General features: G+C 37.1%; 1 protein-coding gene and 1 non-coding gene across 2 annotated transcripts in view; one reads left to right on the forward strand and one right to left on the reverse strand.

Annotated features, from left to right (window-relative positions):
* Positions 1-1,813: 1,813 nt before the first annotated feature.
* The window catches only part of Tmem236 (transmembrane protein 236), a 51,525-nt gene continuing 32,710 nt past the window's right edge, over positions 1,814-20,628 (reverse strand). Inside the window, exons 3-4 of the mRNA XM_076872755.1 lie at positions 18,699-18,840; positions 1,814-2,397 (exon numbers count right to left, since the gene is read on the reverse strand). Coding sequence (XP_076728870.1) covers positions 1,814-2,397; positions 18,699-18,840 — 726 coding nt within the window. The remainder of the gene's footprint in view (positions 2,398-18,698; positions 18,841-20,628) is intronic.
* On the forward strand, positions 13,109-13,182 carry Trnav-uac (transfer RNA valine (anticodon UAC)). Its single transcript has one exon. It is a non-coding gene; the product is annotated as a tRNA-Val (tRNA).

Here is a 20,628-nt window from a genome sequence, read left to right on the forward strand (position 1 = left end):
TTTTTTTAGGTTATGAGTATTATAAATACTCGTAAGATTGACAGATAAAGATGTGCATTGTTAAGCAGCATGCTCTGAGGTCTTTCTTTAAAACATTACAGATCAAGGAGGAACTCAAGGAAAAAACACATAATTAAAGACTTAGAAAACATGCTACAATTTGGTTTATATGAGAACTCATAGGAGGGATATTCACGCATCTAATGAAAGAATGCCTATATTCACTTTGAAGAGTCAACAAATTGCTCGTTTTTGAACTTAACAACACTTGATCAAAAGTTATAGCCTTAGGTAGCCTTAAGGTTTTACATATTATTTTTCACAAATGCAAAGTTTAAATTATCATTCCCAGAGGATATGCAGGGATGCAGAAAAGAAAAGAGGAAAATTAAAACAATGCATCTAGTTGCTTGCTTCTTGGGGACAGTGCCCTTAAATACGAAAGATTTATCAAGTTATTATTGTTTTCAGACAATATGCTAAGGGAATTACTTATTCTTTCATTGACTCAATCCTATTAAAGTAGAAGTAGTATTAGTTCATCTTTTACATGCATCCCACAGTGGTCAAAAAACCTTTGCAAATCATAATGCTAGCAGTCAAGCTTTTGACAGTAGACCTTCTCTTACAGTGTGAGAAAAACCATAAAACCTGGCAAAGTGAGCCTGGGGGTCATTTGGTGGAAAGTAAGGCACACAAGATCATTTAGCTATTCTCACACTACCTGTTACCATGTCACTGAAGAAACTGGTTAGAAAATCATTGTTCTGGAGACAAGTTGCTCACAAGATTCTCTTATCAAATGGTGAGCCCCAGCTGCAGATATCAGAGTGTCCCAACACTGAGAAAGCAAATTATGTGATTATGTACATAATTATTTTAAGGTTTCAAGATATTCATGACATAGTACCACAGATTGTTGAAGTATGTTGACTTCATTATATTAAACAACACTCACGTTAGTACTATACCACTAGCAAAATAACTAAGGCTTAAACTGCATCAAATATCTGTTAAAGTAAATTGCTTTTCATGAAATCAATCAATTATGTAAAAGTCACTTGCAGCAGAGGAAACCTGTAATTCCAGGGTTGAGGGATATAGTTGCTCAGTGACCAAATACTTGGCTAACATGCATGAGGAGCTGGGATTGATCCTCAGAACTGCAATAAAGAAAAAATAGTGGTATGTGTGTATAATTCTATGTTTGAAGGAATCCCTACAACTTCAATTTTCAGATTTAAAGAAAGTTGAATCTAAAACTATTCAATAACTTCAGGTATATTTCTTAAAAACTAATTTTAATTAATTAATGTAACTTTTTAATATTTTTTAGTTATACATGGACACAATATCTTTATTTTATTATTTATTTATTTTTATGTGGTGTTGAGGGTCCAACTCCTCACACATCTAAGGCAAGTGCTCTACCACTGAGGTATAACCCCAGCCCTCATGCAACTTCTTAATGTAAAAGATATACCTCATTCTTGAGCTAAATTACAGGGTAAACATTTCCATTTTTAAAAAGTCTTTATTAAAGAGTGCTTTAAGAAAAAAGGCAGTATACATAACTAAACTTAACTACTAACATTTTCTTGTGATCCATTGTAGCTCACTTATATGAATATAACTGCTTAAATTTAGCACCATTTTTATATATAAAATTGATATGCTATAGTTATTAAAAATGCTTTTTCTCTACAATCTATTCTTCATGTCTTTGTATAGTACAAACACAAATGGTCTAGAAAAAAAATTATTACAAATGTGCACATATGCTTAATGAAGTCTCAGGGTTTTTCCTTTCTTTTTAAAATGGTGATGCTTCAAAGGTAGAGAAAACCCTGAGTTTGGTTAAGTAATTGAAGTAAACATAAGAGAGAGTCACTAGTATATTTTTAAAAAGTCCCAGTATGGGTGTAATAGTCCCCAGGACAATAATTAAACTAAGTCTCACAAAAACAAAGGGTAAATCCTGTAGTAGGATGCCCAAGGAATTCAGAAGAGGGTTCTTGGGAGTGAATATTATTCGAAGAAGAGAAATGAAACTGAATATGTAGACTGGGTACAGCCAGCCCGACTTGTACACAGCCGAGTGACCAGCGACACGCAACATTTCCACGGTGTCTGACCACAGCAGAAAGCTCCACAAGAATACCTCTGCCCGGACATCTCTGCGGGACATTGTTCTCAGGATTCCAGAGTCAAAGGAGGGCTCCTGGGGTCCCACTAAGACGGGAACATGCCTTTGAGTAACTGCTCCTAGTGGCCGCGACACTTGGGTGGGGTTGGCTCTCTGGGGAGACGCAGGGCTGACTTCATTTTGTCTCACTTGCTCCGTCACAGTTTTTATTTGTTGCAAAGAGGTTGTGTGGATGTGCCCATCTTCATTGCCTGCAATCAATGGATTTATTTACATTTTAATTTAAAATTTTAATATAAACTGTATTAAAATTTAAAATCCCAAATTTGCCCAGCATGGTGGTGCATGTATGTGATCCAAATGAGCCTGAGGCAGGAGGATCACAAGTTCATGGCCATCTCAGCAATTTAGTAAGACCTTGTCTTGAAATAAGAGTGGTAAAGAACCCCTGAGTTCAATCCCTGGTACCAACAACAACAACAACAACGATAATCTAAAATTCAAGTTAAAAGAAAATTATTAGTTTTCCTTTTGGAAACCTTATTAGGTTTCCTTATTTGAAGCCTATTTTTTTCCACACAGAATATAAAAATGTGCTGCATGCTGAAAAAAATACAGAGGTTGAGAAGGTTCTTAGTGTCTGAGTGTCTTTCTGGTTATGAATCCTAAGTACTTTTTTGAATTGATTTTATTTTTTAAATACACAACAGCAAAATGCATTACAATTCTTATTACACAATTAGAGCACAGTTTTTCGTATCTCTGTATATAAAATATATTCACACCTATTTGTGTCTTCAAACATGTACGTTGGATAACGATGTCCATCACATTACATTCCACCATCATTGCTAACCCCCTGACCCCTCCCTTCCCCTCCCACCCCTCTGCCCTATCTAGAGTTCCTCTATTCCTCCCATGCTCCCCATCCCCTCTCCATTATGTGTCAGTCACCATATATCAGAGAAAACATTTGGCATTTGTTTTTTGGGGGTCGGCTAACTTAGCATTATTTTCTCCAACTCCTCTCCTCAGTCTAAGTCATTTTTACCATTTTATTGTAACAGCCATTATTTTTACTGAGTTAAATACTTTTATGCACTATTTAGTCCTCAGGACAAAATAAGTGTATCTCATTTTACAAATTGGAAACTGAGGCCCAGGAGGTTAAATCCATACACAGTTAGTATGCACAGAGTTGGAAGCCACACCCAGATTTCTTTGACTCTAATTGACCAACTCTTAACCTTAAAGCTGCTATTACTAGTCTAAAAGTATTACAAAAAATATGAGCATCAAAAAATCAAATTCAAAGTGCACCAGTCCAACTTTACCATTTTGTAAGATAAACAGACTGATGAGAGTCTCTTCACCCCCATTCTGTAGGTGGGGAGTTTAACAGTAAGAGGGAATCTGTATAATCACTAGAGAATCAGAGTAAAGAGTGAGAAACGGAATTCAAGACTTTTAAGTTGTTCTTTTCCAAAGTTTTTGAAGTGGTCAGTAGGATTGGTTAGTTTAAAGCACCTGTCTAAGGCCATGAGTCTGTACACACCAGCTATCTGAATGAAGAGGGCATTTGATTTACCCCATTGTGTGGTGTGGTGGTGGTGGTGTTGTGTGTGTGTGCGTGTGTGTTTTCCTCACTGTGTATACATAGGATGTGGAGGTTGGAGATTATGAAGGGACCCTCAAATATCAAGACCCACACCGGATGTTGATGGCACTGACCATTTTTGCTGCTGTCTTTGATGCTGGGGACTAAACTCAGGGTCGTATGCATGCTAGGCAAGTGCTCTACCACTGAACTCCATCTCCAGCCCAATGGCACTGATTTCATACATGAAAGGTATAGCACATTCTTTTTCAAACACTTATCTCCTTAAGCATTATTTTTGTTGCTAGGAATTCGCCAGGCCTTGATAAAGTTTACGCAGTGAACATACTCAGCTGCCAAGTTACCTGATAAGACTGAATTTCAAGGGAGTCATTAGATTGAATAGCTCTAAAGGTCAAAGAGACAAAATCAATAAAAATTTGCTTTGAACAGCACTGAGCTGAAAACAAGAACATTTTAAAATAAATTATGATTAAGGAGTAATAAAATGCTTGGTGATGACAGGAGTGTTTTGTTAAAGGACACAATAAACTTTGTTTTCATAAAACTAACTATTTTTAAATTTTAAGATTGAATTGAGTATTTTTTATAAACTAAAAAGATTATCTAAATTCTTAATGAAACATTAGTTCTGGTGTGAATTATTCATAAGTAAATAGTAGGACCCATGATTCTTTGAAACCTCTTTACAAACCTCAGAAGTCACAGTGGCTTCAGTGGGTATCATCTTAACAAACAATACTCAAGTCAGAGGTAAAATAATACATATTATTATTATTTATTCATGAAATTATCTCTTTTTAAACTTAGAAGGTCATTTGCCCTTCTCATTTAATTTTTTTTAAAAATCAATAGAGAAAGAATGGTTCTTAATAGAAAACAGTAGAATAGCTGAAGAGGTTCAGGGGAGCGAAAGTGGAGGTACTGGGGTGTGACACCCTGCATAAATATGTCACAGTGAATCCCACTACTATGTATAATGCAGCAATTTAAAAATATATAAATTTCTTGGCATATGTCATGCTGTAGAGAACTCTCCTTCACCTTCCTTAGTAGAAAAAGTTCTTTGAATGAAAATCTAAATCCCTTTGTGAACATGAAGAGCCATAGTGTATGATTTGGACTTTTGAAAGATGATTGCAAATTCAGCATTGTTTCAAGGCCAGGAAGTGGCTGGCCATCTAAGAAGTGAAACATTAACATTTTCTAAGCAGTCAGTGAGATTAATAACAGCTGAGAGTAAGAGCTATGGGTATGAACAATGAGTTCCACGCTGGAGTTCATTTTTGATGAGATATTGGACTCTAATCCATGTGTATTTTGTCCTCTTTTCAATTTAATACGGATTAGTTCAGATTTTGAGGTACAGGGACTCTGTCAGGTTTTTGTTGGGTTTTTTCCCAGCAAAAAAGTCCAGGAACTATTAACTGGAAATTTCTGTTGCCTTCCCAGCAGGGCAAAGGTGAGTTAAAAAGCCAAGAAATCTTTTTGTCACTGGTTTGGATCAGCAAACATATCTCTAAACATTTGTATACACAATATTATATAAACATTTGTATACTCAATATTATTCCCTTTGGCTCTGTGATTAGGTTCCTCTTCAAATTAATACTTTATAAACTTCCACTTAGAGCTGAGATTCTTTCTCCTGTTGTTAGTTTGTTACTTGTTCTATTTTAGTTAATATGTGTGTGTGTGTGTGTGTGTGTGTGTGTGTGTGTATGCATCCCTAAAAGATACAGGCATGAAGAGAGCAATCCACTCATATACTAAGAGATCACAGTGACCGTAACAAGTAAATATAGCAGCTACTCTGCATAGCTCTCCATATCTAACGTCAGTTGCTGAAATTACTTTTTAGCTTCACTGCAAACTAAATAATTGAGACAGTGTTATCTGGTAAGCAGACAAATGTGGAAGTAACTCACTCCTTATCTATTTGACTTTACTACTATTTCTATTGCTTTAGTTCTACTTCTAACTTTTTCCCTAAAAGCCTATGATAGTTTAGGAGGAATGAATACAACACAACCTGACAAATCGGTAGTGAGGCATTTTCTATGTGACTATGTATTCCTCCTGCAAAGACAACAGGAACACATGAGTTACCTCAATCAAGGGGGAAGAAAAGAAAGAGGAGTCACAAATCAGGACTGAAGCTGATATTGCAATGTGCTAGTTGGACTGCCAGCTGCCTGGGTGTTCAAGTGCTGCATGGAGCCTAAACTGGACATCAGCCAAGGCAAATAGTATGGAGACAGTCGGCTCCTCATGCCTATGAGTCTCCTTTGCTCATACCAATAAATACAAAATAATAAATAATAAATGATGACAGGTCTTTGAAAGGAAAATAGAGTCATCCCTCAGTTCTGGTTCCTAAACACCCATGGGAACCAAAATCTATGGATGCTCAAGACTCACCCTCCTGTCCCCCTGCCCCCACCCCTGCCATGTACCACCTTCTTCTTCCCCCCACCCCAATACTTTTGGTTCATGGCTGGTTGAATCCTCAGATGCAGAAACTATGGATATGAAGAAGTGACTGGAACTTCTGAAATGAGAGACTGTCTCAGGGGAATTCAAATTGGCCTATGGAGCCAAGGGAGGCTCATCTGAGCAGCGATGACTAAGCAGAGACAGGAAGAATAAATAGGGATTAATTAGGGGACAAGTGCAAAAAGAACTTTCCAAGTGGTAGGAACAGCATGTGTAAAGATTCTTCCAGTAGCATGAGATGAGGGGAGAGTTCAGGGAGGGGTTAGGGAAGCAGGAAAGGCAGAGGAAAAGGAGAGGGGCCAATACTTATGAAGTGCTTTCTTCATACTGATCAGTATTATAAGCTTTTTATGTGCATTAACTCACTTACAAAAATCCTAAGATGTAGATGCTATTATATTCCCATTTTCAAGATGAGTAAATTGAGGCAAAGAGAGACTAAGGACTATTCCCAAGGTCACACAGCAGGCTAGTAGAAAAACCAGAATTTGGATCCCAAACCTTAACCATTATACCACATTGTCTGTGGCAGAGACTGATTAGATACATCCTTAAGGGCCAGGAGGAAAGTTTTGGTCTTTATTCCAAGTAGAAAGCCTTTGAAAATATCTGGGCAATAGACAGACTCACTTAGAGAAGATGGAAGTCAAAAAAGGACAGTGAGGTCAGCATAAAGGCAGCTGACATATAATAAGATTCTGACTCATTTCTCAGCAACTAGAAGACAAAGAATTACTCGGAAACCAAGTATGGCCAGTCTTAATTAATAGTCTCCAGATTCGTTTTTTCCTTCAGCAGAAAATGTTCTAATTAAGAAATCTAACTGAATGATTCTGTCATAACACTGAGAAGAAAATCTAGAGAAGAAAATTAATAGTTCTATTAAAATATTTTTTTTAAAAAAAACAAGCATGCACAGAAGTTTTAGTCAATGCTCTCAGAGAATGAGAACAGGAAGGATAAGGCAACAAATTAGAGTACATACAAAGGAAAATCATAAATATTGTTACTTTGACACCATACACTCATTGAGGGAGGAAGACAAGTAATATCACGAAGTAATAAATGCAGAAATGTGGTACCTATCTAATAGGGGTGGCCATACTGAGGGGAAAGTCAATTTCTATAAAGAAAATAGTGTCTGGCACCTAGAACAATCACATGGGTTAGATAAATTAAAAGTTGCAATAGCTAGATAATTGACTGCTTTAAATTAATTTGAAAAAGTAGAAAGTAACAGAGCATAGTAAATAGGAAGAATGATGGTGGCTTGTTAAACTTTGGCCAAGGTCACATTGTTACCCAGTATCCCATCCTCTGAGTATGTTCAAAACTTTGAGAAACCGTGTCACACAAGTTCATGAGTCAATTTCTCATATATGCCTGTTAACATCATCAAGAACTCTGCAGGTGTAATATCTGTACAGGTGAGGACAGCTTCTAGCAGCTACCTAGAGCTCATTGCATGCTCTTCTTCCCAATTCCAACATTGGTATTCAGGAATATCACCTTTGTAGCTTGAAGCTGGTCACATCAGGAGGGTTTACAGCCCAGAAATCGGCAAACACCGCAAATCAGAGTTCTTCCACCCACATCTCCACCTTGGAGGAGCAGCTGGGTATACATTAACTAGCTTACTATTGTCTGTGCTTAAAACTGTATATGAATGTGATGATGATGACGGTGATGATGAATCCAAGACCATATTCAGCCCACCATCAAGAGTCTGGAAAAACTGATGGTCACTCATTCCTACCTGGGAAATAATTGTGGCAAGTTTCTTTAGGAAAGACACTATATTGTTATGGAGAAAATTCAAAAGTCCTAGCATCTACTTTCAGTTCACTTCCTTGCATTGTGTTAATTTGACAATAAATAAATGTATCACTTCTGGATTTTATGCAATGTAAAATTTTAAAAGAATTCTTTCATCTGAGAACACAACTAGGAAGCTAAAAGCCCTCACAATTGTTTTTTTCCCTCTGCTATTACTTTTAGATTCATCCAGTACTGCGCAAGAATTGCCAAGAACTGATCACATAATCAATTTTAAATAACTCTATTTTTAAAGATTGAGAAAATTTTTCTGATCTAAACTTCCAAATCTTCAGACCTTCCTTTACATTCAGGCCCTCTCCATAGTTGATATCAATGTTCAGTCTAGAGGATAGGATCTAATTTACTATATAGAAGTAGAAAATCATATTGCATAGTTATGTTACTAATATATGATATGTATTTCTAGATGTTGATCAAAATATGTAGCATACAAAAATAATGAACGTTGTATTATTTGTTCCCTTATTTCTATTAGGTTCCTTCAAGTATTTATTTATTTTATAATATATATAAAGAGTATATTTCAATAAAACATAAATAGTAAGATAAAATGTTGGAAAGCATATAGTGTGTCTCATTGACAGATATAAATAATTATAAACTTTAAAATGGTTTGAAAGGCCTCTATTAGTTTTCCCCATATTATTACAAACACCTAGGAGTGTTAAGTTCTCAGATACAAATGAGAGCTAGGCATCCCACCTGGATCCAAGTTGGGTGAAAAAGAATGATACATAAGGGAATAAACTTGCTTTATTAGCTCCAGAACATCTATCTCAGCTTTCTTAATTATACTTATTTATGAGGGTAGTTATTAACAGCTTCTTATGCCCACTAGACCAGGAGATTCACAAGAGGGGGCATCTTTCTGTTTTCACTCACTATTGCACCCTCACCACCTAGTAGAGTGCCTGGTTTTGGTAAAGAATAGCTCCAACCTAAACGTTTGCTGAATAAGAGATGAGAGGAATTTCTTTTCTGGGGTCTGTTAGCAATGCACATCTGGTAGGGGAGGGGTATCTTGCACTGAGATCAGTGACCCAAAGCATAAAAGCCTGGCCCAATAGCAATCCCCCTACAGTCAACAGGTTGAAGGACTTTAGAGGCCTGCACAGGGCCCACCACTCAGATGGCCCTGCTCTGCCTCAGATTGCTACTGCTCTGGCCCCAGTCCTAGAGAGAGCCCTTTAAGCAAGTCCATATGGACTGATTCCACAAACAAGCCCTGGAAGCCATCAGGAGAAGCTGGCAGCACAGCCTTGGGAACCTGCATAGCTCATGGGTAAGAGAAGATGTAACGTGGCAGGGGTCCCAGCAGAGCATGCCAGGGTGGTGTGGCACTTGCATAGCCCAGCAGGATTCAGGCAGACAGACAGATGGCACCAGCAGCAGCAGCAATGGTTCAAAGCATTTCAGAAGATTCTCAGGCAGCAGTCATCCCAGAAGTCACCGGGCAGGGCAAGAAAAGGGGGCAGATGTGTGATTCCAAGAAGACTGTCTTTGAATTCATAGGAAAAGACTTTATCACCACCCCCGACAATAACCCATGCACATGCTCAGAAATAGGGGTACTTGGCACCCTAAGATAACAGTGGAAGCAGAGCAGGAGAAAACAGTGTTCCTAGAGAAAGGACCCCACTATTAATATACATACAATGTGAACAAAAAAACGACCAAGGACATCTGCACCTTAGGCCAGGAATTAACTGCTCAAAATCCAAGACCAGAAAATTTAGATATTGAAAAATCATTGACCTTTCATTTCAAACTGAGGTTAATATAATGACACGGAAAAATCAAATTTGAGCATTCAAAAGAAATGCATACTGAACTTTTATGTTCCCTTTTTCCTATCAGTCTCAGGAAAATTTACTTTGACAATATTCTGCCACCCTCACATGTCTCATTGGACATACTAAAATTGCACACATTTCTTTTTTGCCTGTTTAGGAGAAAATGAACAATATAATAACAAATTGTTAAAATTATGCATAGCTCTCCCAATCGGATGGATCCTTCACTCAAGGAAAATTTTGATGGCCTCTGATGTCCCATGTCTGTTGGCTCAGACTCCATGAGAGGTTTTGGCCCAACCCCCATGGATCTAATCCCGACAGCTGGTACTTCATTAGAAGGTATAAATCAGAAATTCTATCCTCCTCTTGCCCTAGCCTAGTAAATGACCACTTATTTCTTGAGAAGAAAAACGCCTGGAACTGACACACTTTCCTGAAACTTCCCTCTTCTACAGAGCTCCCGGAGGGCGGGGGAGGAAGTACCCTCCCTTCTTGGCATGGCCCTGAACACAGTGTTCCTCACTGTCATCCCTGGACACATTGCAAAACACTGTGTTATGGAAATCCAGCTCACTCTGGACTCATACTGTATAATAAGCTATTTCTTAAAAAGAAACAAAGAGGAACTCAAAATGCCATTCATTTTATTCAGAAAAAGCTCCCCACCCGCTGCCATTCCTGCCCCTACTCGCTCCTTTCAATCTTTGTGACATCTCTTGCATTCTAACCAGTTAAGGTGTGATCTATTATATTTCAAGAAAATCTGGAAAGTGAGTTCCTTTAGGAATTTAGATTTGGCCTCTCGACTTTTACCTTGATATTAGTCGCAGCTCCTGATACTTTTTATAATTGAGGATTCTTATCAGAGTGGGCATCAGGATTGTTATGGAGCTTTAAAAGTTTACAGATGGTAGGTTCTCCCCTTCCTAACTGTAGACAGAGTTCCTGTGTGTGTATCATGCCGCTGGGCACCCACAATTAAGAGCCCCTGCATATGTGTTAACAGATGGCCCCGACTTCTCAGAAATAACTTCAAATTTCAATAAAATCATCACTGCCATTCATTTAAAAAAACTGTGCTTGGGGGCTGGATAAAAAGCATGTTTAGCATGGGTGAGGCCCTGGGCTCGATCCCCAGCATCATTTAAAAAATATATGGAAAAGCAAATTGTTTTTGGTTTTGTTTTTTGTATTTTATTTAGAGACAAGGTGCCACTGAGTTGCTTAGCACCTTGCTTTTCCTGAGGCTGGCTTTGAACTCTAGATCCTCCTGCCTCAGCCTCTTGACCACTGAGATTACAGGTGCGTTCCACCATGCCAGGCTAACAAATTGTTTTGACAAGTCAATATCAAGAAGAAATAATACAGGAAGGAACAGTTCCTTTTCCTGCTCTACAAACTCCTAAACCTGGATCCGTTTTATAGTTCTACCTTTTCTACAATCAATGCCCAGATTTCTACCTATCACCGAAAAAAAACCACATAAGAACACACTCCCTGTTTCACTCCTTACTGTAACCTTGGCCTGGCTCATCCACCCCTCTCCCTGGCCCTGGCCCGCTTCACTCCCACCCTGTAGCAATTGCTTCAGAGCTTCCACATTCTGTTAGTCTCTCCCTATCACTCATCTCCACTATTCTCAGCAGAAAATGTGCTTCCTGTTTCACAAAAAAAAAAAAAAAAAAACAGGGCATCATTAGTTGTAATTTCCCTCTGCTTGCTTTCTTTTCATTCTTCCTTGTTACTTTCATGATTGTAAACCCCTTGGAGAGTTTTAAAAATTCCTAGAGCCTGGCTTTCATTCCAGGATGCAAATATATGAGTATGCACCTTGGTGTCAAAACATTTTAAAGCTCCGTAGTTGATTCTAATATATAGCCAAGGATGAAAAACACTGCCCTGCCCTTAATTAGAGATTAAAAAATTAGAATCATTCAATGAGATTTTCTTGTTGAAAATCTGTACATGCCTAATTCACATCCCCAATGGTTCAGAATTAGTTGATATGAATGGTTATACTTTGCATTTATGTTTGTAAAGCACACTATTGTTTGTTTGGAACATTGTAGCTATTGGAAAAATTGGATAAAAATTAGCCAGATGCAGTGGCACACTGTAATCCCAGCAGCTCAGGAGGCTGAGGCAGGAGGATCTCAAGTTCAAAGCCAGCCTCAGCAAAAGCAAGGCGCTAAACAGCTCAGTGAGACCCTGTCTCTAAATAACATACAAAATAGGGTTTGAGATGTAGCTCAGTGGCTGAGTGGCCCTGAGTTCAATTCCTGGTACTAAAAAGAAATAAGATAAAAGCATAAATAAAAACACTTTGTCAGATCACATAAGTTAATATATTGATTATTGTTATGGTTTGGATGCGAGGTGTCTCCCAAAAGCTCCAATATGAGACAATGCAAGAAAGTTCAGAGGAGAAATGATTGGGATGTGAGAGTCTTAACCCAATAAGTGAATTAATCCCCTGATAGGAATTAGCTGGTAACTGAAGTGGTAAATTGTGGCTACAGCAGGTGGGAGTTGGGGGCGTGACTTTGGGGTATATATTTGTATCTGGCAAGTGGAGCCTCTCTCTTTGCTTTCTGATCATCATGTGAGCTGCTTTCCTCCACCACACTCTTCTACCATGATGCTCTGACTAACCTTGACCCCGGAGGAATGGAGCTTGCTGTGTATGGATTGAGGCCTCTGAAACTGTGAGCCCTTCAATAAACTTTTTCTCCCCTAAAATTATGCTGGTTGGGTCTTTCGGTCACAGTGATGAAAAAGCTGACCAAAACTATTAACATGTTTAATTTATTGGCTATTTTACGTTAACCAATTTGCACTCTACAGAGAATTCAACTTTTCTTCATTAAACATTTAAATATAACTTTTTGAAAAAATAACTGATAAATAATTTACACTTTCAGTAAAACTAAAAAAGACCTTTTAAGCATAATACCAAAGACTGAACCAATAAAGAATGATAGCTTAAACTATGCCAAGAGTAAAAATCTTTTTTTTTTTAAGAGAGAGTGAGAGAGAGAGAATTTTTTAATATTTATTTTTTTAGTTTTCTGCGGACACAACATCTTTGTTTGTATGTGGTACTGAGGATCAAACCCGGGCCACACGCATGCCAGGCGAGCGCACTACCTCTTGAGCCACGTCCCCAGTCCAAGAGAGTAAAACTCTTGACATCAAAAACATCATAGTAGGGGCTGGGGATATAGCTCAGTTGGTAGAGTGCTTGCCTTACATGCAAAAGGCCCTGGGTTCAATACCCAGCACCACAAAAAAAAAATTTAAAAATCATATTAAAACCAAAAGGCAAATGATAACTCTGAAATACGTGCTACATATATGACAGACAAAACTTCCTTAACATTTATAGAACGCGTGAATCATTAGTTCAAAAAAAAAATGGATATACCATCAGAAAAACATATCAAGGAAATAAATACATTATTTTTCTTTAAATTTAAAGTGCAAAAAAAAGAAACCTATGAGAAAATGTCAAACATGTCTCCTACTTTATAAAAGCAAACTATGAAGGTAATAAGATACTACTTGCCTGTGAAATTGGCAAAGATAAAATGGAATAAGTTACAAGGTTGAATAGAAGCAGGTGTTTCCTTACACTGCCATTTAGAAGGTAAATTAGAACATTTTTTTTTTTTTAGAGAAAGCAATTTGATTACTGACATAAAAAGCCTTAAAATCTTATGTGGTCGTTGAGCCAGAAATTCTGCATCTAAGCATTTCACCTACGGAAAGAATCATCTGTGCTACTGAGGTCCCTGTAGCACTTGGCTTAAGTCTTTGGGTATTAAAGAGACTGCACAGAAGGAACTGGACTAGGGCCCCTGTGAGCAGATTTATTTGAAAACTTTACCCTGCCAACATCATACCTGGCACCTCTCACTGATGTGACAGTGGAAACCACCTCCTTTGCAAGTGCTGAGGTTTTCCACTCAAATAGCCTGTTGACTTCATCTCCAGCAAGTCACTTCTGACTCTTCAGTGAGCTCTAATGTAGCCAAATCACTCTTACCACACCGTACTGTTCGTACAATCCCCTTATGGGCCCCTTCTATATCTCTCCACATGTGCAGCCAGTCCATAATAGTCACTTTCTTCGGGCAGCATTGTTGCCAAGAAGTCTGGGCATGAGCAGATGCTCCAGGTCTTTTGAGGACACTCTGCAGTCATCATCCTGATATCATTCGGCTCTTATCCAGTAGCAGTTAACTCTCTCCCTCCCCAGCTTCTTTTTGGCCAGTTACCTCACTGAGTGGTTTCTGGCTCCCAGACATAGCACAGGGTCCCTTTCAACACTGACAACCTATGCCTTATAATACATGAGTGTGCTCTACCATAACTTGTCTCCCCTCCCCAACTCAAACACACATGGCCTCATTCATTCTAACCATACCTTGTCCTTTGGCAGTGGCAGTGCTTATAACAGTATAACCAGAACAAATCTAAGTGTCCAACAACAGAGGATTAGCAAAATATATTATGGTTCACTAACATGATGGAATACTATTTGACCAATAAAAATGATGCAGGGGGTGATTATGTAATAACAAGAATAACACCTACCTACATATTGTAAAGGGAAAAAAAGTTACAAAATCCATTAACTGAACACTATACAATAAGATGCTATTAATTATAAATCTCTAGATTATGGGATTATGGTCAACTTCCCTTTTTTTATTTCTATGAAAATGGATATGTATCCTTTTGAAAAAATCCGACACTAAAATTAAGACAATGTGAAATGGCATATTAAAAAACTTATGTGCTTTTCATAAATGTTGTGCCTCAGAGGTTGTAGAGTCCACCATGATGGGCCTCCTTTACCAGCAAAGCTGAATTTGCCCAGAGCACTGTGCAAAGTCACAATTCCCAGAGAATTAGACCTAGAGAGGTAAAGAGTTGGCCACTAATCTAGAAATGAGTACAGCAGTTCTAAATGAAGGCCGTAGAGTATTGGTTTTAAAATATTTAGCATTTGTATTTCAGGGGAAATCTTATCATTCCTAATCTGGTTGAAGTAGAAATTGGATCCTCTGGAGACCCCAATTCAACCTCTCCCACTTCCACTATTACCTTCTACCTAGGTTTTCATAGCAGCTCCTGAAAGCAGCCTCATAGGTTTCCAAATGACAACTTGATAAGCAAGTAGCAATTGATTTTAAGAAAGTCATTTCCACTGTGGCAACAGTTTTGTTGACTCAGGGTGTGAAATCCAGCTGAAGTTATTTGTACTTCCCAAACACACCCTTTCACCTATATGCACACCTGAGTTCCTTGAGGTGTAACCTGATGTCAAAAACTTTCTTCACCATGTTCATCTACAACTCCTACAAACCCCAGATCCCTACTTTTGTCCTTTCTGACCTCTAACACTGTAGAGAAAAATTAAGCTTTTCTTCCCCTAGAGCCCCATAGTAGTTTAATTATATCTTATACCATTTTGTAACATGTTGTCCAAGCTGGGCTATGAATACTATTTAAGGAAGTCCCACGGGTAGGATTGAAAACTCCTAGCCATGGACACACCTTTATGATGGATCTGTTTGTATCTGCTGGTTTATAGGGGGATTGAGGAATCTAGGTAGTGGCAGGGGAGAAGAATCAAATAATGATCATGATTACAGGTTCAGACAATATAGGGAATCCTCATGTAAGGAGAAAGTATGAGTCCCCCATGGGGGGGAAATACCTCAAAAAAAGGAGTCTGGCTCAATAGGTTCAGCTACGGGTAGGAGGACAGCGGCAGTTCCCAGTGGAAAAGAAGGGCCATTATTTGAAATCGACAGGCAAACTGTTGATACATGTACATTCTGGGGATAAAAGACTGTGTTTCCAAAGAAAAGAAGTATCTAAACATCTCCAGAAAAATAGAATTCAGTGGATTGAAGTCAATATTCTAACTGGCAGCTGTAATCAGTCTACTTAAAACACCACAGGGCATCAAGTCATATCCCAAAGACAACCACAGGACTAACCACGTTTAGGGCAGGGACCAGCAGGCATGGTGGGAAGCAGCACACAGACTCTCTGTGCACCAGAGGGGCAGCTAATAGTAAAGCAGGAGCAACTGGATGTCCAATAGTCTGAACCAACACTTGAGAACAGAAGAGACCCACCACAGATCTGGTTTTAAATTAGGAACAGGAACAAGATGGGAGAGGAAGAGGAGGTGCAGGTCCTGTCTTTAAAAGGTTGGAACTCAGCTAGCAAACTTGAGATGGAAATATTAAGGTGCACACATTTGTATCCACAGACCAGTAAGGGGGTAACAGTCAAACTATAATTTTATTCTTGTCATCTGCTTATATCACTTGGGATTGATATTATTCAGGCCTATGTATATCTGTGATATTATCACAGACACGAAAGGATGTGTTCAGAAACTGTGACACGGCAATCAATTGATATAGAGGTATTTCCAATGGTAATATTGGTGTTTCCAATGGGAAACTTTCTATTCCATATTTCATACATAAAATAATGTAAAGAATAATTTTATTTAAGACTTGGAAAAGAAAAGATACATAAAGATCAAAATTTTGTAGCTTTGAATTAAGTTGGTAAGGAGGATATAAATGTTCATAAATCCAAGCATTTTAGTCTACCTTAGTTTGATATAGTATAAAGTCCAGATTGCTACAAACTAATTGATATGTACGTATTTCAAATTATCTAAACAGAGCACAGAACATACTTTTCCCAAATTGTCTAAACCTTATTCACCATCCATTCCCACCCCATTTCTTTGATTCTGAAGTCCTACATGGAATAATACTATATTTAGAGTATACTTAGGTTCCAATCTATGTATTAAGTTTTGTATCTTTGTTGTTGTTGTTGTTGGATCATTTTATTTCTAATTCTGCTCTCTCAAAATCCAATATCCACAGGTTTGCCATGGTGATTATTCCAAATGCATTGTGATCATGAGATACTGATTATACATGATATCATTTAGCTTTCAGTTGAAAAAATTAGCCCTGTTTTTAACTACAAAATCTTACCTATGTTTAAAAGATACTATAAAGTGGACTTGATATCTACAGAATATTGTAAAAAACAATAGATAAATATATATTTTCAGCTGCCCATAAAACTTTTCCCCAAGTACATTATATTTTAGGCAACAAGGCCAATCCAAACAAATACAAAATTATTGAAATAATCCCTTATATCTTTTTGTTATTGTTGTTGTTGTTGTTTGGAGTTCAATCCCTGGTACCTACCCAAGATTTACATCTTAATGTTTTTAATTATTAAGTTAACTCCCAGGGGATAAATGGCAATACCACATGAATTAAAAATTCACATAATTTATTATAGTAACATGCATGTTAAAATGTGTAGGAGACTGAGTTAAAAGTTTGCATCACAATGTGTATGTATGTATCCTTAATATTTACAAAGGTATTTTTTAAAATGTTAGTTTTTTTGGTGGAACTATTAAACCCTATATAATTAACCCTTCTACATTTGGGCAAAAAAAAAGAGCTCAAAAAAGGAGCATCTTAAAATAAAAATCAGTTGTACAAGATGTTCTGGAGTCTTTTCCAAGACCAACTTCTTTGAAATCCTTTATTTTGATTCCCACAGTCATCCTCACTACTGGATACAGAGAAAAATCCCCTTTAAAACTCCAATTCTTCACTAACTGAAATAAAATGCCATTAATTTATTCTCCTCACCAAAAATATGCATTTTAAAAAAGAGAATTTTCACTTCAACAGAAAACACAGTCATCACAGTCTGCTTTCAAAATAGATTTGTGGTTTTGAAGAGTCAAGAGATGAATTAAAGGATTTATATATTCCCAAATCTCTTCAGTTTAAGACAAATACACTTGGCTCTGAAGAACAGGTGTAATTGAGAGTGGTTTTTCCTCAATGGAGGAGGAAGAGGCTGACTGCCATCTTACTTCCTTGTCACCTGTGTCATTTTAAGTATAACAGCTCATCGTCTCCCACCTAAGAACAAAGTGCAAAATGAGAGGCTCAGAATTCCTGATGGCCTCCAATTCAGTTTTGCTTTCATTTTGTGATTCAAGAAATACTGAAAGGGTGGTTGGTGGTTCCCGACCCATAAATGATTGACTGGCTCTAGTAGTTACCCTGTCACTCTGAAGCATGCTTCTATAGCTCATTCTATCCACCCCATCAGGAAGTGATCTTACAATATGTGCCGATTTCAAATGCATAACATGACAAAATCTCAGCCAAGCAATAAAATATTATACAAACTATGACATGAAATTAAATGTAAGCTAAAGGAATTTATAACTGAATAAACAACTGAATCACTCTGGAGGAATATGGTGTATCTTGGTTTTATTAGTGTGATCTTTGATTTTTGTATAATCCACAACTAAAAACACATAATTCTTTAGGACCTTACTGTAATAGTCATAATAATTTCCATAGCAAATTAATTCATCTAAACTTAAAGATTTAAGACAGTTCCTAGAAAAAAAAATATAATTCTTTAAGAGCTAGATAATTTCCTTGCTAGGATAACCACTAAAGTTTTTAGCATTAAATATTTGGCAAAATTTATTTATTTATCAGTACTACCAAAATGCAAATAAGAAATAACTGACTATGAAAGGAGGTTTAAAAACTGTTTTGTTCAGATATCTTCATTTTCAATCCTTTATCAGTAATGTTAACCCCAAGAAATGGTATCATGGAACATACCATCAGAAAACAGAGTAGCAGAAAGATAAAAGATATATCAAACTTTTAAAAATATTTATATTCAGGAGAATACTTACTCTCTTCACTTCCTCTGAGGGGATATATCCTGATTTTTTCAATAATATCAACCAAGATCAAGGATAACAGAACCAGGGATACTGGGAGATCAGGTAAGGCATCAGGCAATAAATCTGCAGAGCCATTGATGTTCTTTTGAACCTGTTTTTAGAAAATCAATTAGACTCATTCAATGATTGTGCTTTTTTTTTTTTTTTTGGTTGTAGATAAACACAATACCTTTATTTGATTTATTTATTTTTATGTGGTGCTGAGGATCGAACCCAGTGCCCCACACATGCTAGGCAAGGGCTGTACCACTGAGCCACAACCCCAGCCCTGATTGTGTTTTCTTTATTCAAAATTCTTTTAATACTCTGCTAACAGTGCTAAATTAATTATGAACACATATGATGAAAAATTTAAAGTTTAGTTGTAAGCTTCTCAAGTTTTAAATTGCACAAGATTTTGAATCATTTCCTAAGAGAGAATAAGGGTTCCCATAAATGGAAGAGTTTTTCATTGTAGATGAAGCTTAATAAATATGTGCAAAAGTATAATAGCCAGTTCTCAGTAATAGTGGATTGGGCAATCCTTCCAAATCCACTGCTAAACAGAGCTTATTGACCTTTTAGATCTTCCAAGGAGGGAGAGCCCAGGTGAACACAACTTGGCTTTCTTCCTTAATCTGCAGAAAAGGTACCTAGAAAAAGCCCTTAGCAAGCATCATATTAATGGTGAAATGTTGAAGGTTTTCCCTCTCGGATGCTACCATAAGCATTTATATACAGCATTGTATTGGAGGCCTTAGCCAGTGTAATAAGAGAAAAAAATATACAGGTTAAGTACTGAAAATGAAGAAAAATAGTATCATTATTTATGGACTAGATGATTATATATGGAGAAAATTCTTCAGAATGGATGAAATATTTCTAAATACCAATGACAAAGAGTTAAAAATGAGACTTTTGAGAAAATGATATCATTTAATGCAAATTCAAATGCTATCTGAATTTTTGTGGAAAATAACAAGCATTCTTAAAATTTATGTGGAGATACAAAGGGAAAGAAATTCCAGAAGAAAAAGAAAATAGGATGATTTGCTCTTCTGGGTATGCTGAACCATTATAAAGCTATAAGAATGAAGACAATGTGGTGTTTGTTAGCACAGGAATTAAAAATCAGGCAATGTGACAGATCAGACAGCCTAAAAATCCCAGGTTATGTGTATGTGCATCTTATATCAAAGACAAGACTACAGAGAAATGTGGGAAGGATGGGCTTTTTACTAGTTGGTGCTTAGTTCATTGGATGTTATTTGGAAAAAATAAAATAAAATTTGGCTCTCAAGTACACAACATATACAAAAATCAATTCCAGAGGGAGTGTCAGTCCAAAAGAGAATGGAAAAGCAACACAGCCTCTAAAATGTAAGATTGTGGAATGTGTTTATGATTCTGAGTTTCAGATTCACAGTACAACAAAATCTTCTCAAATATGTGGCCAGAAGCTTTATTCATAAAGAAAATAAACTGACAAATGGTCTGTTTTTGAGTTAGGAACTTCTGTTCTTCAAAAGGTATCAGTAAGAGTATGAAGGGAAGTCAAGAGCACAAAACATAACCAACAAGGCCGTTGTAATCTATGTAAAAGACACTTTCAAATCAACTCAAGTGTTGGTAAGCATGCATAGCAATAGGAACGCTCATTCTTTGTTAGTGGGTTCTGTACTGTAAAAATCTCTTTGGAAACTAGTTTGGCACTAGTTGTTGGCAATTAAACACTGAATATCTTATGACTCATCAGTTCTACTTCTATGAATTTAACCAAATGAAATATGGCTCATGTGTATAAAAGACTTGTTTAGGATGTGTACAGTGGAATTATTTTTAATAGCCAAAACTGGAAACAACTGAAATGAACATCAAGTGTAGAACTGATAAATAACTT

The sequence above is a fragment of the Callospermophilus lateralis genome, chromosome 13 (assembly GCF_048772815.1).
Source record: "Callospermophilus lateralis isolate mCalLat2 chromosome 13, mCalLat2.hap1, whole genome shotgun sequence".
Classification (NCBI taxonomy): domain Eukaryota; kingdom Metazoa; phylum Chordata; class Mammalia; order Rodentia; family Sciuridae; genus Callospermophilus; species Callospermophilus lateralis.